The sequence below is a fragment of the Gekko japonicus genome, unplaced genomic scaffold (genome assembly GCF_001447785.1).
Source record: "Gekko japonicus isolate JY-2015 unplaced genomic scaffold, Gekko_japonicus_V1.1 scaffold918, whole genome shotgun sequence".
NCBI lineage: Eukaryota > Metazoa > Chordata > Lepidosauria > Squamata > Gekkonidae > Gekko > Gekko japonicus.
In genome coordinates this window covers 420,696-446,260 of record NW_015165263.1, presented here as the reverse complement: position 1 = coordinate 446,260, position 25,565 = coordinate 420,696, and the positions used below count along the sequence as shown (strand labels likewise).

Below are 25,565 nucleotides of genomic sequence, written 5' to 3'. Positions count from 1 at the left end.
AATGTTTGGATGAGCTTAATAGTGGAGTGAATTGTGTTGCTTAAGACAGCACATAATATAAAGGAAATTAGCAGTAAAGTATATGGAGGATTTGTTATATATATATATATATATTGTTTTTGATACCTACAGCCTTTGATCTCCAGTAGACAGAATGACTTTTTAACTGTGGTTAGTCCAAACAGGAAATAGATAGTCCAAACAGGAAATAGAATATAAACTACTCAATTAAGTATGAGGGCAGCTTTAATATGAAGGTTAATTAATAGTAAGAATGTTTATGCTATATGAGTTGAAATTGTGATCTACTATTAATATTGACACCAGAGAAATAAATTAGGCTTTGAAACACAGGAAGAGAGATTGGGGGGGGAAGAGAATATGATATGGTAACCCACCTTTAAATTTAAAATTGATTATTGTGATGCATTTAACTATATGGGTGTCCTCGGTATGTTTGTTTGTCTGAAAACCTCGGTTTGTCTGAAAACCTCCATTTAACTATATGGGTGTCCTCGGTATATGTGTGTGTGTGTGTGTGTGTGTGTGTGTGTGTGTGTGTGTGTGTGTAAAGGAACTGCCCTCTGGTAGATCTGTGGCAGAGGTATGAGGTTCTTCACAAGCCATATTTTTTTTTCTGCAAAGATAGAGCTACCCATTACTAAAGACTCTTTCCTACTGTGTCCTGTTCACATTTAGGCTTCTGGGATGTTAACATACAGACAATCCATTTTAAAAATAGAAGGACAGAGTACTCCTAACACGGTTCCTGGATCTAGGATGTTTTTACCAAGTGTTAGAATACACTTCCTGCTCATAAAACAGATTTAATTACACATAACTGTGCTTTATTTTATTGCCTTAAAATGTTGGTTTTCCCCTATAAAAATCTGTGAAGATGCTCAAAAGCTGCCAAAAATTAGCTGATTATTGAGATGCTGTGAAAATGAAAACAGCCAAATACTAACTGTGGCTTTGAAGACTTAACTACTTTATAAATCTGAAAACAACAACAACAACATGTTTTTAGTCATTTTTTTTCCAGAATAGAAAGCACAGCAGGGGAGGATCAGATAACATTCCTGGAACAACTAGACAGTTTCTAAAATATTTCTATCACTTTTTTTTTTTTTTGCTGGAAAGTTTCCACTGACCAAAGTTTCAAGTTGCTTTTATGCACTACATTTATTTATTTGCCACCTTATAGGAATTCAAGGCAGCTTACAATGTAAATAATAACAAAATACAATGAAATACATAAAAACTGCCAGTTAAAATTAATAATTTAAAACTGCAGCAGGCAGAAGAACTAATAAACTAATAAAACGCTATCATGAACAAAACAGTCTTCAGCTGCCTCCTAACGACTGAGAGGGAGAGGATCAGGTGCTCTTCCCTGGGCGAACAAAGTGTTCACGGGGCTATTAGCAGTCAAACCTACTAGACAACTGATTGAGGATACAATGGGGTCATAGATAGCTTTCCTCACTAAATGGATCTTCAAAAAGTGAATGGACAATTCATTATATTTTCACAGCCACAGAAATTTCTATAACCCTCTCATCAAGTGCCTATATGTATTTTGATGTCTATGAAATGTTGCCTAAGAAAACTGAATAATAATGTTCATAAGTATCTTTTATCAGTTTATCTAATTTTCAATGTGGCCTCATCTGTGGTCACATAAATTTGGAGACTGGGGACATTAACAGACAAGACAAATCTTTCTACAAACCTGACAAAAGAGCCAAGTTGACAGAAAAATATGACAACACACACACAAACATGGTGTGTGTGTGTGTGTGTGTGTGTAGGTGGTAACCCCCTCAAAATATCAGAAGCAGCACTTTCACCTTTAAGAAAGGAGATCTCAGTGGCCATTGTGGGAGTTCTAGGCAACCACAACAGTATTGCCAGCCTTTAGGTCTTGGTTTCTGTCAGTAATAGACAGGGGTAGAGGGCAGGGCACCTTTAAGGGCTGCTATGGCCTTTGAGGAAGGGCACATTGGGCTAGACTCAGAAGAAACCACCAGGAGGCTTGCTCCTTTGCAACTTGCATGATGCACCAAGGCCCAGCTGTCTGCTATTGTTCTTTTTTTTACCTGTTTATTTTCCATATTTTCCACAAAGATACAAACATTTCTCTTTCTTAGATTACATAGATTTTTAGAGTTATTAAGTCATGCGACATGTCTTAACATATTACTTTTTATTATTAAACTGTACATGTTTTTATCCAATTATATACCCTTAGCCATCTTTTGTTTTGTAATTTGTGGTCTTTACCTTGAAGTAATAAACTCAAATTATCCATTTGTTCTAGCTCAAAGAGCTTTGATATTAAGTCCTCTTTTGAGGGTATTTTGTCTGTTTTCCAATTTTTGGCCACTAGTATTCTTGCCGCCGTTATAATATATACTAATAAATATATATCTTGCTTTGTATATTCTTTTGGGATTATATTCAATAGATAAATTTCAGGCATTAGTACAACATCTAGGTTCAGTATTTCAAAAATAATTCCATGCACCATTTTCCAGTAACTTTGTATTTTACTACATTTCCACCATATGTGGTAAAAGGTCCCCATGTTTGCTTTACACTTCCAACATCTATTGGACATTTGAGAGTAACACTTTGCAATTCTATCTGGGGACCAATACCACCTGTGGAACATCTTGTAAATATTTTCTTTAAAGGAGATAGCTCTCATAAATTTAATGGTCTTCCATATTGTCTCCCATTGCTCAATTTCCATATCTTTTCCAATATCCTGCATCCACGAAATCATAGTAGTTTTAATGTTTTCATCTAATTCATAGTAATCTAAAAAAATCTATAAAGTTTCTGAATTAATTTATCACTGGACGACAACCAAATCTTATCTAGTTGCTTGTTCCTATCTTCAAATCCCTGTGGTTTATCTTTTCCATATCTGTCTTGTAATAGTGATCGCTCCCACCATGATAAATTGATTTGGTATTCACACCTCAATTTTTCTTCTGTTTTTAGAATATCATTTCTTTCTAATAACATGTCATAGTTAGCTATTTTATTTGTTAACATAAGTGAAGTCTTTATAAAAGCTTCCAACGGTGATACCCATCTTGGTATTTTCTATAGAACCTTTCTTTTATATTGTTCCAAACTTTACTTAAGGCTCCTCTTAGTATGTTATGATTAAAAATTGAGTGTATTTTTTCTTTTTCGTACCATACGTACGAGTGCCAACCCATGTACAGATCATGACCTTCTAAAATCAATGTTCTAGTATCTTCCAACAATATCCACTCCTTTATCCAAGTTAACGCAGCTGCCTGATAGTATAATGTCCAATTTGGTATGTTTATCCCTCCTTTTTCCTGTCTGTCTTGTAGCACTTTCCATTTAACTCTTGCTCTTTTTGGGTGCCATACAAAGTTTCTGGTGATCCTATCTAGTTCTATAAGGAATTTTGAGTTTTTTAAGATGGGTATGTTTTGGGCTAAAAATAAAAACCTTGGAAGTATATTCAACTTTAAAGTAGCAATCTTGCCCATCAAAGATAACGGTATATCTTTCCACCTCAAAAAGTCTCTTTTAATATCTTCCAGTAACTTATAGTAGTTATCATCTATTAGTGAGCTAGCTTTATTGGTTATATAAACTCCCAAATATTTCACTTTTTTCACTATCTCCATAGATGTCATTTTTTGAATTTCTTGTGCTGTATCAGGTTGACAGTTTTTTGTCAACAGTTATGTTTTCTTAAAATTTATCTTTAGACCAGCTACTATATCATAGGCTTTAATTTCTTCCATCAGAAAGTTTATGGATTTTTTTGGATTCTCCAATATAAATAGTAAATCGTGCGCAAATGCTAGGAGTTTAAATTCCTCCCCTCTTATTTTTAAACCATTCATCTGTTCATTATTTCTAATTGAGTTATTTAACTTCTCCAGGCATCTATAATGTTATATTCTTCTGTTATTTTGAAAAAAATTCTTGATGTTATCGCCCCTGCTTTAACACATTTCCTTTTACTCTTTCTGTCAATTTCAGGGTCAAATATAGCATTATAGTCCCCTACTAGATATTTTCAGTTTCTTTCAAGCTTAATACTGTCAAAAGTTCTTTATAAAAGGGTTCCTGGTTTTGATATGGCACATATATATTTATTATTAATGTTTCTTTTCCGTTCCTTGTTATGACAACTGCCACAATCCTTCCATCATATGATGTATATAACAGTTTGGGATTTAATTTTTCTTTCACATAAGTTACTACTCCTCTTTTTTTCTTTTGAGCTGAAGCTATAAAAGCAGTTCCCAATTTTTTATTGTTCAAAAATTTAATATCATCTTTCTTTATATGAGTTTCTTGTAGACAAACAATGTCCACTTGGTTTTTACTAATTTGGTGGAAAAAATTTCTCCTTTTTTGTGGGCTGTTCAGCCCATTTATATTAATGGATAAAATTTTAAGTTTCTTAGTCAGTGCCATGTTTATTTCTTATTGTTTCTTCCTTTGTTTTTATATTTAAATCTAGTTAAGATCTGATAGGTAGTTCTATTTGGTTTTTTTCTTCCCTCTTTTAATGTTAACTTCTTTACTATTTCATTTTTCTTGTTCTGAGGTTTCCTCCTCTTCCGAGTCCTTATTTTCCTCTCTCTCCTCTCCATCTTCTTCTTCTTCTTTTTGTAATCCCAAATCTTCTCCGTATTTCTCAAGAAAAAACTCAATTTTAAATGTTGAATCTATCCTTTGCCTCCTACCGTCATATGTAAAAAGCACCCCTTCTGGAATCAACCATCTAAAAACAATTCCATTATTCCTCAAGAGATTTGTCAGTTTCGTATAGGGGAATCTTCTCTCCCTCACTCTCCAAGGGACTTCCTTTAAAAACTTAATTTCTTCTCCTTGGATAGTAACTTTGTTTTCATATGTAGCTTGCAGTATTTTCTCTTTCATATCTTTTCTGTAAAACTTTATGTGTACCTCCCTAGGAAGTTTATGCTTCTTTGCATACGAGGAATTTCTCCTATATATATCCTCAATATTGTTCTTTATCTCTTCTTTCGTGCCTACTTGCAGTTGTTCCACTAAATTTTGTGCTAATTCATCTTTCAAGTTTTTTTCAATGGTCTCTGGGATATTTTGGCACCTTATTATCTGTGCCGCCTTATCCATCTCAAAATGTATAAGGGTATCCTCTATTCTCTCGCTTTTTGCCTTTAGTTCTAAAACTTCAAAATCTAGGTCTTGTAATTTTTCTTTAAATTTTTCCTGTTTGGAAGACAGTTTTATTACTTCTTGCTTATTCTCCAATATCTGTCTTTTAATTTCATGCGTTTCTGTTTTAATTTGTGTTGTTATTTCATCCATTTTATTTTTTAGGGGTTCTATTTCAGTTTTAATTAAAGTAGGAAGGGTCATTTCAACTGTTTGTTTAATTGCTTGGGTGACACTTTCTTGTATCATCTTATTCAGTTCTTTCATGGTTGTTTGGGATATATTCATGTTGTATTTAAGTTGGCTTGTAGTTCCTGATTGTCCTGGTGAAGGTATTGAAGTCTTTCTAATGGCTGAAAAGCCTGTAGCCATAGATTATAAAAATGTATATTATCTTCTCCTGATCTGATTAGAGTAATAGCCTACAAATATCTTTATGTATTATTAGTTATTTAATTATTTTTAATTATTTTTTATTTATTTTAACTTTATTTATTTGGTTTCCCCCTGTCACCTTCTATTAAGCTGTCTGCTATTGTTCAGCATCAGTTAACTTAAGGATTCCAGTGTGGGATAGTGCTTAGAGTTTCAGAGTAGGATCTGGGATACTCAGATTTGAATCCCCACTCTGTCATAGAAACCCACAGAATTTCCTTGGGCCAGTCACACACTCTCAGCTGAACCTACCTCACAGGTTTTCTTGTGAGAATAAAATGATAAGTGTGATATAAGCAACGTTGGATTCCCAGCATGAAAAAGGTGGGTATAAATTTATTTACAAAAGGGAAGAGAATATATAAGAAATATAGCTGAGGATTGGAGCCAGATTAAAGGTGGTTTGGTTGGTGGCTAGGAAGAAGAGAGGAAGAGGGGATATGAGATATTGGGGGCTGGCGGGAGGAGACAAAGAGCAAATAGTGTGGGGTGATACAGGGGAGGGAAGCAGGGAAAGCTGAATATGGAGGGCAGATATAGGTAGCTTGACTGGTGTGTGAGAGGGAGAAAAGGAAGCAGAAAAAGGGGACAGGCTTACAAGAAAAGGGAAACAGGGAAGATAGGAATGAGATGGCCTCTACAATTAACATCATTCTTAAATAATGTCAGCTTTTACCCATTTTAAGAACCCTGCCATACTCACATTCATTCTGGAGAGAGAGAGAGAGAGAGAGAGAGAGAGAGAGAGACCACATTAAAAACCCTGTCACACACACATTCATTCTAGAGAGAGAGAGAGAGAGAGAGAGAGAGAGAGAGAGAGAGAGCGCACTTCCTTTAGTTATTATGACTGTGAATACTCTGTGAACATGACAGTGACAGTGATCTTGAAAAACCTAGTAGGGTAAACTTCAGAAGGTTGGAAGTTTGTGGCAAGTCAGATGGGCACAGCATTTCAATCTGAGAAGTCAGAAGGGTTTTTTTTTAAAGAATGCTGTATATTCTAGAAAAAAACACATGTTTTAATATATTTTTGAGGGTGGGAGGCAGAGTCTGTGTTCTAGGAGGACCCTGGATACAATCCTGGAAAAGAGGGACAAAGATATAAAATAAAAATGCCAGGACATGTTTTCAACTCACAGTACTGAAAGATCCCAGGAAATGAAAACACAATTATCCTCCTTTACAGTGGCTCCCAGCACAGATCCAAAAACTGCAATCATTATAAACTTTTCTGTTGTGAGCTACAGATGAGACAATAGTTGTACATGCTGTTCTTCTGAGCTGTTTGTTTATAGTCTAGGAAATACAACATTAAGACTGGCAATGGAGCCCAGATACTATTCCAATGCAAATCTTCTTTGCTCATGTATGATACAAGATAACAAATTAGCCTTTCAGCTTGAGAGTTAAGGGATAATAGTAACACCTAGAACATAAGAAGCTGGCTTTTCAGAAGAGATGATCGTACATAATGAAAGGATTCTTAAAATAATAACTGTGCATATTACACAGCAGGGACAAAAGAGTGCAACAACAGCAGAGATATTTTGACTAAACCATCTCCACAGATAATCCTCTAAAGAATTCTGTACTTACAGTTAAAATTTAGAAAAATGGAGGGTGGAAAAAGAAAGTGATACAGACTGCAGAGAAAAAAGTGTCTTTTCCATCTGAGACAAGACCACAAGTAATGGAAATCCAAATTGTGCAGAGACCAGATTGTTTCTATGGCAAACAAGAAGGATTAATAAAGGCTCTGGCATCAACACTGCAACCAAAGGTCAAAAATAAATAAAGGCTGACATACTAAGAATGCCAGAGTAATTACACATTTTGTTATACTATTATGATAAATTGTCAAAAATACTTTAGTCTTATCACACAGTACTGAACTACTGGTAGCAGAAGTTCACTGTTCAAAATGACAATATGCTTTGCTAGAAATAATTTGAGTTCCTCAATTGCTCTGCCTGAGAAAGTATCACTTTTTCATCCTGTCCTCCTCTAAAGGGAGAAGCAATGCCCAATTCAGTACAACCATTGGCCCTAAAAAACCTATCATCATCCCTGGAGTCAAAAAGGAAGTCATTTCATCACTGTGGTGTTTGGTTTGCATATCAAAAGGTTCAAAGCACTGAAAGGTTTTCCTTTTTCCCTAACCCAGATGGGAAATACTCTTTGCCGGATCCTGCATAATAGCTTCAGTAAGTGCTCTACAGAGATATGAAATTGGAGTTTGAAAAGATATGGTAAATCGAAATACTATCTGATCCTCCCATGATCCTGAGAGATATGGGTTAATTGGACAGAGAGGTTCTTGAAGAATACAAGGTTCTATGAAGATAAAGACCAAAGGGTTCACCACCAAGATTTAAATAAAATATTACTGATAGAGTCAAATTACAGTGGTGAAAGTGGTGTAAATCCAGTTGGAAGACCTAAGAAAGTAACAGCAGTTGCAAAGAACAGAACTGCAATATCAAATTAAAAATAAATTAAATGGGAGTTTTATTTCTTTTTAAAAAAACAGGAAAAAAGAACAAGAGGAAAAAGCTAAATTAAATGGGAGTTGGTCTGATGATTTTAAAATTGTCCTGATTTTGTGAATTTCACATAGGGTTGCCAGGTCCTCTTGTTGCTCCAGTGGGGGGATTTGGGGGGGCATTCCGGGGGTGGGTTATCCAGGATCTGTGTCTGTCCTTGCAAAAGAAAAAGGGAATATGCTATCTTTAAAAGTACTATTCTACTGAAGCAGAATTTGGAGGTTAAACAAGAAACAAACATGAACACAAGAGTTTGTCCCTTCTGTCCTGAAGGGTTAGGGTGGAGCTTCCTTTCTCACACTGACACCCTATCATCTTCCCCATGTAGACTGTAATTTCCCCTGGACAGAGATTTGTCCTTTAAAAAAAATATATATATATACATTGTTCTGTAACCTGCCATGGGCATTCCCAGTGCTATATAAATAATAATTCATCCTCTGTCACTGTTCCCTCTAAGGTGAGTTGGCTCATGGTTATTTAGCCTCCAGCTCACACATTTTTGTTCTAGCTCATAAAGGATGGCTCCAGAACAACCTGATTTATGCAGTAGCCAAATTGCTCACTTACAACTCTAATGCCAGTAGCTCAAAAAGTAGAATTTTTGCTCACAAGACTCCACAGCTTAGAAGGAGCATTGCCCTCTGTAGTCTTCCATCCAGGGTTGCCATCTTTCTCAGGAGGACTCCTGTGGTTTTCAGCAGCTGCCTGTGGCATGACAGGAACAGGTGAAGCACTCCTTGTAGACTGCATCTCAATGCAAGGGAAATGCTGCACTTGCTGAAGTTCTGCCTGTCAGGGGAAAGGCAGCAGCAACCCTACATGAGATGTGCTGGATTTGGGGATGATCCTGGCATGCAGCATCCTCCTGAAAAGCAAGTAAGGGAACCCGCTTGACTTCCTTTGGGCCTTTGCTGCTTAGGTGTGTGTGAACATAAGAGGAGCCAGTGCTGGATCAGGCCAATATCCCCTCCAGTCCAACACTCAGTCACACGGTGGCCAAAAATACCAGGTGCCATCAGGAGGTCTGCCAGCAGGGCCAGGAAGCCCTCCCACTGTTGCCCCCCCAAGCACCAAGAATATAAGGAGGGGGGGATGGACTGACGAGATAAACTACCAGGAGAGGAGATGGTCCAACACATTGCTGAGGGGACCCCATTGCTGGGGGAGGAGTCCAACTGGGGCAAGAAGAACCCAGGAAGGGTGAGAGGGAAGCTTGATATCATCCTTCCCACAGCTGCGAGTCTGGGAAGCACTGACCGGCCTAACATGCGGCGGCGGCGAGGCGGGAGATGGGGGCAGCGGGCTGGCTCAGCTGGCCCTGAGGGGAGAGCATGAGAGGTATGGCGCTTGGCTCTGCCTGACCAGCAGCGGAGGGAGGAGAGGCTGACGAGGAAGGGAGGCAGAGGCTCACCCTTGCTCTGCTTGTGGCACCCCCACTCGGGAAGGAGAGCACGAGGAAGGAGGAAGCCCCTGGCTGGCACTCAAGAGCATGAGAGCTGCGGTGCTCAGCTCTGCCCGGCACGGCTGGCCAGCAGCAGAGGGAGGAGAGGCCAACGAGGGAGGCAGAGCCCCAGCATTGTTCCACTCGCAACGCCCCTGCGCACACAATGAGGCCCAGCTGCCCGGGAAGGAGAGCACAAGGAAGGAAGAAGCCCCTGGCTGGTACTTGACTATATGGTCCCCGCCAGGCCCGCACACTGTGCCCCCTTGCACACATGCACATCCTGCCTCTCGCACTCACTGGAGGAATCTCCCATGCGTAGAGGAGGAGAAGCTGTGTGTCCACTAGTAGAAATCCCTGTGGGATTGCGCACAAACGCACGCTACAGGGAACTATGCTGCCAACCAGCTGGAGGGCCCTTTAAATCTAGCAGGAGGGAGGGATAGGGGCAGTTCCAGGCCACATGCTCACCCTACAAAAAGACCCTTCATACAAATGTAGGCTCATTTGTTTCCCCATAATTACAGGCTGATGTGCCAGACCACAGGTCACTGCAATCTTGCTTAGGCCAAACAGATCTCAGCTTGAGTCACTGTCTAGAGGGACACCATGCAAGCCAACTGAGTTCCATGAAAGCATTCCTTAAATAAATCTCATTGCTCATTCATTAGAATCAGATATTTTACAGAACCAGACTCCTTCAGAGACACTAAGACAGTCAACTACATGAGGTGCTTGTCTTCTAGACTTTTCATAGTCATAATGCCTTTTTGGCTGATTCACAATGATCCAATTGTAGGGCCAATGGTCCACACAAAAAAACAAAGATTTGCACAATTGTGTAAACTGCAGTGGTCACCTACACGGCTTTCATCTTTAGGTACTAATTTCCAACTAACAGATATTCTATATGAGCACCTCCTAGAAATGACATAACCAACAATCCATGCATTCTTAAAATGCTTACATGAAGGATCCAAACTTGTGTATACTAGCTGCCTCTGTCCAATATCTACCTTTTTCTTGTATTACTCTTAAAAGTGTACTACCACATTGCATTATACTTTAAATAAGAACCTTTATGGATTAATAACAGCAATGAATGTATCTGGTGTTGGGCTCTTGAGATACTATTTAAGGCATGATTCATTAATACTTTTGGGAGGCCATATCTCTGCAAACTCTATGAACCTTTAGTGGCAATGATATATTCACGCTAACCTTTTGAAGTAACCCAGAGAGAATGAACAATTGTGATTTGTGCCCTTACATTTTTGCTCCATAAGGACCATGACTGCACTGTTGCCAAAATGTGTAGATTGTTAACAAAATGTCAATATACTGGCTACAGACATATCATTTTCCAAAAGTGTGATATTCCTTCTGGCTTGATGTTTGATTTCTTTTGAAGCATATGGCACTCATCTAGATGAAGATGACTTTTACAGTGCATAGTGGCTCAAGATAACTCATTTGAGATGCTAATCATTATTTACTATGCCTTTACTCCATTTGGAAAGGTTGTTGTCCATTCCCTCCTAGAACATGCCCCAGGTTGAAAACAACCCAAAATTTCTAATTAAAAAGTATACTGCATTAGGCTATTAAAATAACAGGATCTCGATATGTAATTTGAACACAAGTTAGGGAAGGTGTCAAATTCCCGGAGAAAAGTACACTCATAAATCTGATGAATATATAGCATTTTCTAATGTCCTGGCCCCACTGGTGGACCTCCTGATGGCACCTGGTTTTTTTGGCCACTGTGTGACAGAGTGTTGGACTGGATGAGCCTTTGGCCTGATCCAACATTGGCATCTCTTATGTTCTTATGTTCTTATTTTAGGAGATTTATTTTTCTAAACTGGGTATCATTCGGTAAGATGCAGGAGCCAGTACTGTTGCTAATGCTTTATCATGGTGACACAATCATACGCTTTAAATTTTTGAGTAGAAATGAATTAAGGAAAATATTAATGGGTCAACACCTAGGAAGAAATACAATAAAGCTTTTGGAAAATGGAATAAGCCATTGGAAAATGGAATAAACTTGTCAAGAGGGACAAAAGACTAACTGCAATAACATATCTGACAAGTGATTACGTCTGTTTTAAACAATGTATTATCGGTCTGTGAAACCAGAATACATTTTGGAAAAACAAAAAACAAACAAAAGAGGTGCTCTAAATTAAGCTGAAATAACATCATGTTAAACTAAGAAGTCTTCCTAAAGAGCAGCAATTCATATATCAGGATATATCAGGATTTCTGTTTGTTTGTTTGTTTGTTTGTTTGTTTGTTTGTTTGTTTTACAGCAATTACTGTCATTAATACATAAAGTGCATTAGTATATCTTGTCGTATGATGTAAGTAGTACCTTTAGATTTATGCTGCCTTTTGACTCCCAGAAGCTAAGCATTTGGGGTGACCTCCAAGGTATACGTGGCGCAGAGGCAGGCAATGGCAAACCACCTCTGAAATGTCTCTTGCCTTAAAAACAAGTCTAGCTCACCACCTAGTGGTGCAAAAGCTAGAAAAAGGGTGTCAAGCATACAGGAACTGGTCCCTGTAGTTCTCCTGGCAACAAGATGCAAGTGTTTGGATAGGGTCTTTATGACAGGGACTCTTCAGCTGATGCTGGCCAATTGGGGCGGGGGGAGCAGCCTATCACTCAAGCGCTCCATTCTGGTGAAGAATTAACTCTTCACCTCCCAGCTTTCTGAAATTGCTGTACTAGGAAACCTGTTGTTAAGTGCAGTCCATCACAGAGGTGCTTTTCAACAGCTCTTTTTGCAGGTTGTTGCTAATTTTATCAATTCATTATGTGAGACTTGTTGACTTTTATCTGTCCTGAACCTACTGCCCATCAGCTGCACAGGATGCCCTCAAGTTTTCTAGCATGAGTACTCTAACCTGGGAACCCACAGCCAAAGGGGGGACAGTACACTGGAGAGCCACTGCCACTCTGAGTAGACCCAGGGGTGGGGGAAGCTTGCAGTGCCCAGCCATTTCACATTTTTTCCTGTATCCTAGGTTCAGAGTATTGATCATGAAAGTGGGCTGGGAAAAGGGTATGCTCCCCACTCTAGGCAGCACGGGAGCATCAGCCCAATGCTACACTGCTGCTTCTGCCTATGTGGGTTATCCTCTGCAACTGATTTGATGCAATGATTCAGAGCAAGAGGTGTCAGTTATCAATGATTGTTAAATAAACAAAATATTGCAAGAGCATTAATGTTTTAAGCATGTTTGTATTTTAAGTAAAAAATAGTATCCTTAATTGTGCTTGTCTGTATCCTTTATAAAGTTTATATCTCCACTACCTGGCATTACATTTTATGACACGCATGGTCCAGCCCGACAAAGTCCCATTTATGTCAGATCTGGCCCTCAACATCCCTGAGCTAGAACTTCTGACTGGCAGACAGTCTTGGGATCTCCTGGCATTCTACACACAATGTTGTATGATAATAATAATTATTATTACTTTCATGGTCACAGTGAACAAAGTTGGCCCATAACATGGACATCTACATGGAAATCCTTCTACATGGTCTAGGTGACCATGAAGAGCCCTCAGATAAGGTTGCTTGCAATTAGGACTGCAGATAGTGACTTAGGGAGGAATTCTGCATTCCAGTGATGAATTCATTTAGCAGTACCTTACCTATCCATCTTTTTCATTGCTGTTAAATGTGGCTACAAAGACAACATTCTAACCACAATGACTGAAAAACTCTCCCCATGTCTCCGATTAACCAGGCCTACTTTAGAGTCTAACAGCTCTGTCACGCGTTGCACTGCACACCATTAATAGATCCCAGATTCTACTGCCTGCAAAAACAAAACAGGCATATCTTCCAAATTATTAAAGCATGGGGGGGGGACTATTCTTCCCTGCTTCTGATGTCATGAAGAGACAAGAAACAGTAATCCTTCTCAGAAAGAGTGTACTAATTTAATCGCATCAGCAACCCTGACATGAGGTCACAAAACAACTGTTGTCAGGTCCTGGAGTAACCACTCTGTACACAATAGTCCTTAATCAGGTTTATTGGTAAGATATGGCTTCTGGTCAGGTGAACACCTTCGGGTTCCACTACATATTTAAATGGCTGTTCTACATCACTGGTTATTAAAATATACTAACCTAGGCCTGGCCGGAAGGGGTTCTAGCTCCTTACACAGCAATTCATTGAACCCTCCCCATTGGCTGCAGCTTCTCCAGCCCTGACCAATTCTGCCTCCTGCCTCCTTTGAAAGAAGAAGCCAGGTCAAAAGAATCCACAGCATAAGTGCTGTGAGTGCCCCTTTCTCCTGTAACACAGTATATTTAAATAGTGCAAAGAGAGAACCTGGAAAAAATAGCCAGTGGCTCTATGGCAATGTCAGAGGTAAGGAAAATTTCTCAGTGAAATCTGGCTTAAGCTCTTAAAGACTTCCATCACTAAAGAAGCCTTGCTCAGTTTCATCCTAAGTACACTGAAGGTTAAACTACAATCTCATGAGTTTTTTTTAAAAAAATCAAGAGCCCAAACACACCCAATGAAGTCATAAGGCATAGTAATTGAGCATATCTGTTCTGCAGTTGCTTGGCTGCCATACTGTGCAGATACAAAACTCCTCATGGTAAGTGTAATCAAAGAGAGGCAGCTGAGAAAAGAGGTTTGATTTGACAAAAAGAAGAGGCATAACCAAAAATCTAGGTTTGAATATTGATCATGAATGTATGCAAATTTCTTAACATCCCTGGTTTCTTCTTGTTTTGAAACTGGAAATCTTAAAGGTAGCTTGTGGATTTTGAAAAGAAATTAAGAATTTGTTTTTTGTAATTTTGTTTTGGGAAAAAAAAAGAAAAGTAATATCTTTAAGCCCCTCCGAAAATCTTCTATGTTAATGAAATTTTGAATCCTCTACAAAGAACTTTCCTTTTTACTTCTATGGATACACTCTCTCACTGTATTCATGGAAATGTTTGTGGAAAAATAAGCAGGGAAGGAGAATACCCATTAATTCCTCACCATCAACTGAAGTAATGGTATTGTGAAATATGATATTTATTTGTTTGTGTGCTGCAGATCAGACTGTACTCCTGCAAACTGCCTGGTGTAATATTTCCAAACATTTTAGCTAAGATTCCCCGAAGGTGTTAAGTAATGTTTAGGGATGGGCACAAACTGGCTCACAAACTAAAGTTTGTCATGAAATTTGGCCAGTTCGTGGTTCACAAAATGATGCTTGTGAAATGAAGAGCAACCACGAACTTCCATGAATTTTTATGACATTCGTGAACAATAGAAAACAGGGATTTAAATGACTCTGAGCTGTTTAAACCCCTGCTTTCTGCTTTTCATGAAAAGCAGCTCAGCTGTTTGGTTTAAATGGATCGGAGCTATTTAACTCCCAGTTTTCTGCTCACTGCAGCTTTTAGCAGCGAGCAAAAAGCAGGGGTGAAATGGTTGGGAGACATTTCACCCCCTGCTTTTTGCTTGCCACCAAAAGCTACAGTGAGCAAAAAGCTGGGGGCAAAATGGCTCCAAGTCATTTAAACCCCTCCATTCTGTTCGCTGTGGCTTTTCACAGGGAGCAGAAAGCAGGGGTTTAAACTTTAAACAACTCACAAACCGATATGAACTAATTTGGTTTGCAAACTGGCCTATCGGTTCATGATTCGGTTCCTGATCTGGCCATGTACGGAACTGCAAAAATGAGGTTCGTGCCTATCCCTAATGACATTACCCCAGCTTTGCTGATCATTTATCCACTTCTGATCTACCCTGTCTTCCCTAACTTCTTCATGTCTACCCTTTGGTGATGTTAAATATATGTATAGAAGTACTAGCTGTAATAGCTGCCATGCTTTGATTATCAAATCAAAACATATCCAAAGGACAAAATGGTCACTGCAAAACTTTAAAAAGGAACTGCTGTACACACCAAATGTTCTCTTAAGCCTGGATCTTGTTGCCCTCAGTGGCCAACCAAATGCCAATGGGATACTCAGAAGTGACACATGAAGGCAGGAATCCCCTCACTCTTTTAACCCCTTTTACTATTCGGTAAAATGCCGCCTCTGAACATGGAGATCCCCAAACAAGTTATATTCATGACATGCACAGGTTCAAACAGAATTATTTCAAGTTGTTTTGTCATCTTAAACTTCATGGACTCATCCCCTCCCAGACCCAGCTGGTACCCAGGAAAGTGACTGATGGCATTAATCTCCCATGCCACTAATGGCTGTTCCTCTACAGTGCATCACTGCTCCCATTTTGCTACCCCAAGAAATCACTTGGGTAAATTAGCTGGAAAACTGACCCTGGGTTGGCCAACGTCTTCTCTTGTTAGAACCTGAATAGTAATTGAAACATCAAGGCTGGTTTACCAGTACAAAATTATCTCCAGATTGTTTGGTATCCCATTAAGAGTATAGTAACCTTGTGTTAAGGAATCACTTAACAACTATTTATATATTTTTTTAATGTTCAAACTGGATGTCTTCCGTCCTGGTGCAAATGTATTCAAAATATCCTTCAAACAAATCCCATCAACATCATACTTATTTCAACATGCAGGCACACTGTGACATGACAACCTCAGTGCTGCCCCAAAGTTTGCATATTTATGACATTCCCTTTCCTGAACTGATAATCACCTGTGCTCATGAGGCTGGGCGGATTTCGGGTGGTCACCTGTTGCCTACTTATTACTGCTAAGAACAAGGAAAACCGTTCCCAGGCAGCATGCACAAGAGAGAAAAGAAAAAAGGAAAATAAAAATAAAAATGTGCCACTTAATGAATAAAACTGCATTTTCTTTGCACAAAGTTGCACTCAGGAAAAAAAAATTAACCTTGAGAGATAGGGAACAACTTACAAACCTTCTGCCTTGGTTTCAATTAGGTGCTGAAATTAATGTAACACACTCATAGAACACAGGAGGTAATTGTTTCTCCCACAGCAACAGGATACAATTTTCACTAATAAAATGTCAATACTAACATATATTGTTTGGGGAGAAAGGAATAAAAAAAAACAGTTCATGCCAAATGAACAGATCAAATTAAAATAAGAACAGAAAAGACACGTCATTAGGGAAACTAAAACAGCAAAAACTGATTTAAAAACTCTTTCTGAATTAAAATTCTGCAGCAGAGAACTGGTAAATTTGGGTTTAATGATCAGTTTATTGTAAAAAGGGAGCCTGTTGCACTAATGATAATAACATATCCAGGTTGACAAGTAGGTTAGACATTTTTGCTCACCTCTTAATTTAAATACAACTAATCTGCTGGTGGATGAAAGAGACAGGAGATGTAAGGCAGATAATAGAAGCAATGAATAAAAGAACTATGTTTTTTATTGTGAAAGAAATACATAAAGCAATGACAAAAGACTGGGCAAAACACAGAGATGTGTAATATTGACCTGCAAAAGTGAAAGTATGGAACATTCAGAATGAATTCTCGGCACATGGTCACCAGGAAAAACTAGGGAAATGTAAAATATATGAATCCACAAGGACCAGTGCTTCCTTTGTATCTTTCAGTTCAGCCTCCGGATGGAAAAAAAAAAGATTTTTATGTGTCTTCTTCCTCTCACACACTGAGTACTCAAGGTGATGTACACCAAAAATATTCTTTGCCCCTACCAGAATTTCAGGCTTTGAGAATGAACTGGTAAAACAGTCTGAATTATGCTTATATTCTAGAAAACATTTGTAATGGCGTTTTGTATCAGATACCTCTAACAGATGTAAAAGTACCAGCTTGGATTATATTATTGTTTGGTTAGGGAGGACAAGGTACAGTGCCTTAGTCAGACCTGTTGTCACACACTGAAAGGACTTAGCACTTTCAGATGAGGGCCTCCAACAATCAAAAGCTTTCTTAATGAACAGACATTCCCAAATGATGGAGCAAGGCCAACACCTCCATTAGATGGATATAGCAGATGTATAGTCAGGTAAGCTGGCTATCTATTTCTGAAAGAAATTCTGAGCATGCAGGCAGAACCAAGGAGCAGGGTCAAGGAACAAGATTTTGCTCAAAGCTAGAGGGAAGTATTGACAGGAGATGAGGCATTCCATCTGGACAGAGGAAATGGAAGGAAAGAGCAATGACTAATCATGAGAGGTTGCTGGAGCACAGCAGATCTGTGGAGCTGTTTTGAACTCAAGAGACTTTTGTTTAAAAGGAGAGGCGATGGCTCTGAGAACAAGGCACCATTTCAGCTCCCAGATAGTATCCAGTTCGAGACCTACACACACACGTACACAGGTGGTCCTGACCAGTATCAGCTCAAAATCACTTCTTCACAACAGGTATCACAACACTCAACTTTTTTTTAGTGCAAGCGATACAGAAGTAACTCTAAAGTATACAGCATGTACATGTGAAGGAAGGGAGCCAGTAATGAATAAAGATTATATCACCATTCGGAATTCTTTTTCATAACGAATTCCATTGCTGCATAGTTTATATATATGCTCTATAGTAATTGGGGGGGGGGTCACACCCATGCATTCATGTTGCCATTCGGGGAGGGGTGTTGTTGTTTGTTTTAATATCCCTGTCCTGAAAGGGATGGAAAATAGTGGTATTTTTTAAAAGCGGAGTTTGGACAAAAGAGCATTTGCTTAAATAGTGCAATCAATGCACTAAACAAATATATTGGTTGCAGTTGCGACATTATATATAACAGTACCTTAGTGTATGTGATTTTTATACATATGGTTTGACCCCTCGCAAATCACCCTGAATTGGTACCATGTAGTCTGATGGTGTGGCCTAAATCTAATCTTTGAGCATTTAATTAAGTAGCACTCCCCATGACTCTGCTTTGTCTTATACTGACTCCAGTAAGGGCATCATATCCCCCATTCAGCAGCACATAACAGTGGATAGTGGTATTCTGCCCACAAACCACCATACAATTTTCTGCTGACTGTGGTGGAAAAAAAACCCTGGAATAATTTAGGCAAAATATGCAAAATTGATTAACTTGCATAACAGAGGTCCACAGTCTTTTTGAGCCTGTAGGCACCTTTGGTGTTCTGACGAACTGTGTTGGGTACAACCACAAAATAGCTGCCAAAGGAGCTGCAGCTAGTCACAAAATGTAAGGTTATAAATCCAAAAAGCTGGGAAACTTAGCATTACAAATATTTTTTTAAAAAGCAAAATCTGTTAGGAAAAACACCATCAAAAATGCCAAAATATATAAACTCTATTTAACAATTATAAAGTTGGCATTGTCAACAATTTCTGCTGACAACAAGGTCCATAGTGTGAAGAGTGAATTGTAAAGTTTGCTCTTCACACTATGAACCTTGTTGTCAGCAGAAATTGTTGAAATCGGGTTCCAACTACACAGCCGGCAAACTGAAGAAGTTGATGGAAACATCTCCTTTAAGTATCTGCAACGGGCGTTTTTGTGAAGGTTGTTTTTGAAAATGTTTTGAAAACATGGATTCCCCCTACTGAGCTGAATGGACTATTTGGTCATATTTATCTTTGAAGGAGGAAACATTGTACTCTATGCCTTGTTTATAGTACTACTATGCACTTATTTTGATGTTGTGGCACCCCCAACTTTATAATTGTTAAATAGAGTTCATATATTTTGACATTTTTGATGGTGTTTTTCCTATCAGATTTTGCTTTTTTTGAACAAAATGTAAGGTGACATTATGCATATTCTAACACTAACTTCAACATTTCAGGCAGAAGCTCTGCGCAACAGAATGCCTTTTAAATGAAGATATTGTTTTAAAATCTTTTTCTTCCATAGACATAGCTTACTTTCAGACATACAGTGAAGATCCTTGTGTTGTGGTGGCAGCTGCTGCCTAAGCAATTTTTAAAATCTACACAGCCAAACAGGACTCCAATTGGAAGCCCTGCCCACTTTCTAAAAATACATGGCATGTACCAGGTTGGGAAACCCCACTGTATGATTTATTCTGAATGTTGAACCTGGCTTTTGTTGCTGTTAGGTTTCTGGTATAGAGTATGCATAGTGTAAAGTCTTAGTGTGGGCAAAGGAAATGCATCTTTAAAAAAATTATTTGTGAGGTATCCTTCAAATAGCTATATTTGAAGCAAGGTTAGTTAACAGAACAGTCAGATATTCAGAGTTTAGGAAAGCATTAACATCATTAAAACTGCATACTTTGCCCCCAGTGCGGCCACCCAAGTAACTCTGTAACTCAGTAGCAACATTTCAGAGAGTCTAATAGTCTGCAATGGAATGGGAAGGCAGGGCAGTTCTTTTGGTAAGAGCTTCTACGGGTGGAAAACGGCTTTTGGAATCAAGTTATATGTTTCTCCCATCACCTTCTGTTCTTTTCTAATATATCATCATGACATTTAAGAGACAGGCAATCAGATTGCATACATGCATTATAATTTTCTTCTTATCTCACAGTTCAAATGCTTGTGAACAACTGCTACAAATCTATTTGAATATGAAGCTCTTACATGAACAACACTGCAACCCCAAGCAGAGTTACATCCTTCTAAGCCCACTGATTTTAACACACTTAGAAGGGTGTAACTCTGCTTGCGGTTGTACTAATTTATTCTAATTATTTCTCAAATTTTATAGCACATTGGTCTTTTTTCAAGTGTCTAAATGGTGTCAGTCCAGTATTTCTGTCTTCCTGCACTTACTTTCCACTCCTCACTGAAGAAGTAGCAAGTGACAGTAGCATCTTATTTTAGAAGAACAACATTTGAAGTATTCTGTCAAATTTATTAGTTTTTCAGACCTTAGACAGAAGCTTAGTCATGGTGACCAGGAGGAAAAGTCAGCCTGTTTTGACTCAGCCCAATGCATCATGTGCAATGCATCATGTGCAAATCAGACTTTTAGTTAGAGTTGAGCAATCTCCCGAATTTCTTCCCAAATTTGTCTTTGTCTGGGTTCCACTCCCCCTTAATTTTAGGCAGTTTATTTAAGGAAATTTCTAAAATGATCTCTAGGATTGCAGCATGTGTTGTTTACTGCAGTTTGGCATCTCTCCCCCACCCAACCAATGGATGCGTGCATTGACAAAACACTGCTGAAAACCATCTTTCCAGTGATTGCATATATGGTTGCTTCAGTATTCATTTTAGTCAGAGTTCTACTGATGCTCGTATGTACGCCTGAACATTAATAAAAACCACACCATAAAACCATGATTTAAATGAATGTAACATTGACTGCTCTTTTTTGTAGTGTTTTTCAAGCCATGCATACACACCATTAATAGTATGTATCAGATAAGTCAACAAAGGCTGCCCCCCACTGTCCAGTGGACATGGACAAAGTTTGTAAAAAGTACTCTCCAGCACTGTTAACATGAATAGGATTGAAATGCATAGAGCACCTGACTTCTGTGCTATCGAAATTCATTTAACTGTCCCTGAACTATGTCCACTGTCTCTTAAATTTGTAGCATCAATTTAAATAAATTTGGGAAAATGTTTGTTTAATTTACATTTAAGAATTAAAACGATAATTTCATGGAGAACCTCAACATATGGAAGCAACAAGGAAGGAAGGAAGCAATACACTAAAACAGATGTTACATTGCAAGGGTAGAAACAAGAAATAAAAATGTCACACTCTCTTTGAGTTACAGGAGCGAAATGCCCAATTTTCAGCATCTCTGCCAGGTTCTCTGGTGTTTCAGAACTGCAGTACTGCCTATAATTCAGTCGGGATCTTCAACATCAAATGCAAAAGAATCAGCCTCAGCTGTGTTCCATGGTTGTCTTTCTTCGTGTTTTCTACTGCCTCCCTTTTATATTGGAGGTAGAGAAAGAAAGAATGGTACATTTATGTGTTAATAAAGCAAGCTGAATCCATAGGGGGATTCTTGTGGTCAGTTTTCAGTGAGATACAAACTAACAAGGTCTCCTGGACATATAATTTCCAGTGCGATAATGAAGAATGTTTTCACTGGTTGAAAACTCACTTACAATATTACTCAAAAAAAGAAAAAGAAAACTCACTTATAATATTAGAGATTTTTTTAAAAAATAGAAAATAAAACTATTTTTTTACTGAAGATTTCTCAACAGTGCTCTTGTTATCCCCTCCCCCATTCTTGGAATGTTGTCCAAAGCTATCAAATGGAACACAAAATGCAGTCAGAGACAGTTCTACTGTAAGCTACTTGTCCACTGATTGCACACATTAGACCATTTGTCCCAGATTGTCATGCTGGATTTATCCTGGTTGGATTTTATGAGGTGTGAAAGTACCCATTTCACATATATAGTCCACAGAAAGAGGAAGAATACAACAATTTAGAAAACGGACAAGAGCTGGGGCAGCCAATTACATTTGGGATAGACTAGGCTATTGCAATTAAGTTATTGAGCAAGGTATTGGGGAGATATCTGGACTAAACTCTTGCCAATACAGAGTCACTTATGATGCAATTTCTAACTGCAGAGTTTCTCCTACAATTTCTACAACTATATTCAAGGACTTGTTTTCTAAGCATGTAGCCTGGGATCAAGCTGTAGCTGCTAGTATGGGGACAGTGGATTGACCTCGCATTAAAGGGAGACAAAAAACTTTTTTTGTCAAGGTCACCAGAAAATCAATAGGATGGATACAACTAGCTTAACTGTGATGAAAGGGGGAGGGGGATCTCTTTTCACTATCAAAAAGGCTACGTGGGGTGTTATGGGACCCACTTGGGCAAAAAGCCGAGTGCGAAAGAGGATGTAATAATGAGGGGGATTGTTTGGGACTGAGCAACATTTCTGACTGGATCCAATGCAACGTCAAGAAATGATCAAATATTTATGAAATTGTGAAATCACTGGAAGTCAAGGTTTGGTCTATGCTTGCCAATCTGAATATCAGGGAAGTCAGAAAACTGTTCCAGGGCACTGCATGAAGGCAACAACAAAGGAAACAAGCCAAAGCAAGTGAGGAAATCTGAAAAAAAAATCTATCATAAACACATGCAGACCAGAAAAAATTTGGTAACCAATTTTGCTTGAATGACCACATGAAACTTATATGATAAAAGCTGTTTTCATAAGAGAAGCCATGCTGGCCTGTTGTAATAGAAGGATTTGATTCCCAAGAACCCTTTCTGCTCATGAAAGGATAAAGGGCAATTTTCGTCAATTTTCTCCTCTCAATATAGCCCACTGCTTAGACCTGCATGATGTTCCTGGGAGTCCACTGCCATACAGGGGCACAATTTCAGATGATACAGAAGGCTGCCACAGGAGGAAGACAGGGGAAAGTTGTGAAAGTCTTATGGTATTTGAAGGGGTAGAAGGTGACTGGATTTGGGATCACAAATGAAACAGTTCCAGACCCACTTCATGCAGAGATAAATACCCAGGAGAAGGAGATCCCCAACATACCTTTCGTTGCCAGTCGGACACAGTTGATCTTGGTCTCCTGAAAATAACAGAACATGAAAGTGCATCAGATGGGATTAATATTTCCTCCTACAAACCATTCACGAATTGGCAGTTTCATTAAACTGTAATCAGATAAAGCCAGGCCCTCTCCAGATGATCAGTTTTTAGTACGAGAAATGCACAGTTGTTGCCATGCTAACTTATTATAAATGATATAGCTATCTGTTGCAGTGATAATATATCTTCTAGGAACTCAAAACCACAAACTAGAAACACACACCTATTATTATTGTAATTGCCATGTGGAAAGTGACTGCATGACTACAATGGGCATTGACTGGTACCTGTTTGACAGACACTGTTCTTAAAATCACATTACTATTGAATGCACCAAATATTTTATTTGTTTAAAACATTTATAAATCAGCCTTCTCCTCAGGGGGGGTTCTGCTTTTGGCAATTCACGGATCGGATGTGTCCCATTGAGCTCTAATGTGGATGCTCCGAGGCACTGTGGACAGGAGGGGACTTGGATGATTCTGAGCCCCCCCGGAGCTCTTGTAGGGAGCTCTCTGCCTGGGGTGCAGAGGGGTGCTGCTTCTGAGGCGTCGGCCAAGGAATTGAGGCTCCCCTTACCCCGAAAGGTTCTGCCATCATGAAGCTGTCGTGGCAATCAAAGTCGACTGCCGGTTGAAGCGGGCAAGAGATCTAGCGCACTTATGATTGTTCTGCATTTCAAACACTACAACCTGTATGCTAAGTGCATCCCCCCTATGATGAGCAACTCAAGAGAATGGAACTAACCTACAGGACAGAGCAGCGGGTGGGGAGGAATTGGAAATACTCCCCTCGAAACTAAGCGGTGCCCAAGCAAAAATCCCAAAGGGAAAAAAGATACTGACTATGAGAGACTTTGAATAAAACCAAAAGCTTTAAAATAGCCCAAAGAGCATTCAAATTGGAGAACTTTCATTTTGATTCAAACAAACTTTATCTTGTATAAACAATGTCGGCCAGACAGCTCCGTAGCTAGGGATTTTGTGGGGAGGGGGCCTTGTGGGGGCCCACTAGCTAATGACATCAAAGGCTCCAGGGCAAGGGGAGTCTGCTTGGCATGCACCCACACAGCCCTCACTAGAGCCTTCCTCTGAGGTGAGCCAGAATCCCGATGTTAATCGACACTAAAAGGTCTAGGAAAGCTGCCATGTTTTTTAAAAAAAGAAGAGTGGGGATCAAGCTTCCTCCCTCCCTCCTTCCCTGAGCCAACAATCTTTTCTGAAGCCTGGCACAGAAAATCCAACAGGAGGAGCTAACTGCGGCAATCCGACCAAGGTGTGTGTGACTCAGTCAACCACCAGTTGCTGCTGGGTCCTAAAGATACTCATCTCATCTCAGATGAGCTCAAAAAGGAAGATGCCAGCTCAGATCAATCAGGGGGTGAGGGGGCCGGAGGGAGGGGGACCTGAAGACCAGGGGAGGGCTCCCCAACAGTGGGGGGAGGGGGCTCCATGGGTCCCATGTTATCTACGGGCATGCGGCCAGAGGAAAAAATATGGCACTGGTGAAGAAACCCTTGGCTGGAATTACCCAGATAGCAACTCCTACTTGTATGCCGGAAGTAACTACTGACTTTCCTAGCATGTTGGCAACAGTGTTGCACCCCCTGCTGAATCAGATGTCTAGTATCTCTCCCTTATTATAAAAGAGTAGTGGGTGCCAGAATTCTAAAATTGGCCCCTTTAGTGTTAGGCCGAAAAAACTGCCACTCGGAAGACACTGGCTGGGTTCATTGGCTGCTTTGTGCAGTCCCGGCCAGCGTTCCAAGGTCATTTACATATGGAAGCTGATTGGACTACACTCCATTCCACACCTCAAACTCACCCCCCCACAAGGCAGTTGGAATTTTCAGTTGGGAGAGGAGAATGATGTCAGCTGCTCCCTAGGCAGAGGCTGTGTGTGTGTGTGTGGGGGGGGTTGTAAAGACAGACAGGCAGATAAACTGTGTGTGTGTGTGGGGGGGTTTGTAAAACTTAAGACAGGCAGATAGGGTTGCCAACTCCAGGTTGGAAACTTCCAGGATATTTTAGGGATGAAGCCTGCTGAGGGTGGGATTTGAGGAGGAGGAGGAAGAGGGGGACCTCAGACAGATACAATGCCATGCTGCCCACACTCCAGACAAGCTGTTGCCAGTCTCCAGGTGACAGCTGGAGAGATCTTAAAGCTTTGGTGCTACTTCAAAGTTCCCCAGGAGCCCAAAACAGAGTAGTGTTTTGGAAAATCTTGAGGAATTGTTTGGTGCATTTACGATGGGGCTCCTGGGGAACTATTGTTGCCAATCTTGGCCCAGCAGCCATCAAACCATTCTCTTCAACCCCCTGCTGTGCAGCTGACTTTCCCCTAGGGTTGCCAATCTCCAGGTGGGACCTGGAGATCTCCCACTGCTACAATTGATCTCCAGATGACAGAGATCAGTTCCCCTAGAGAAAATGACTGCTTTAGGAGGGTAGACCCTATGACATTATACCGGCTGAGTCCTTCCGCCCCCCCC

General features: G+C 39.6%; 1 protein-coding gene across 1 annotated transcript in view; it reads right to left on the bottom strand.

The window, feature by feature from the left end:
* The window catches only part of PTPRT (protein tyrosine phosphatase, receptor type T), a 604,328-nt gene that overhangs the window by 158,573 nt on the left and 420,190 nt on the right, over positions 1–25,565 (bottom strand). Inside the window, exons 12-13 of the mRNA XM_015410192.1 lie at positions 23,018–23,054; positions 16,292–16,348 (exon numbers count right to left, since the gene is read on the bottom strand). Coding sequence (XP_015265678.1) covers positions 16,292–16,348; positions 23,018–23,054 — 94 coding nt within the window. The remainder of the gene's footprint in view (positions 1–16,291; positions 16,349–23,017; positions 23,055–25,565) is intronic.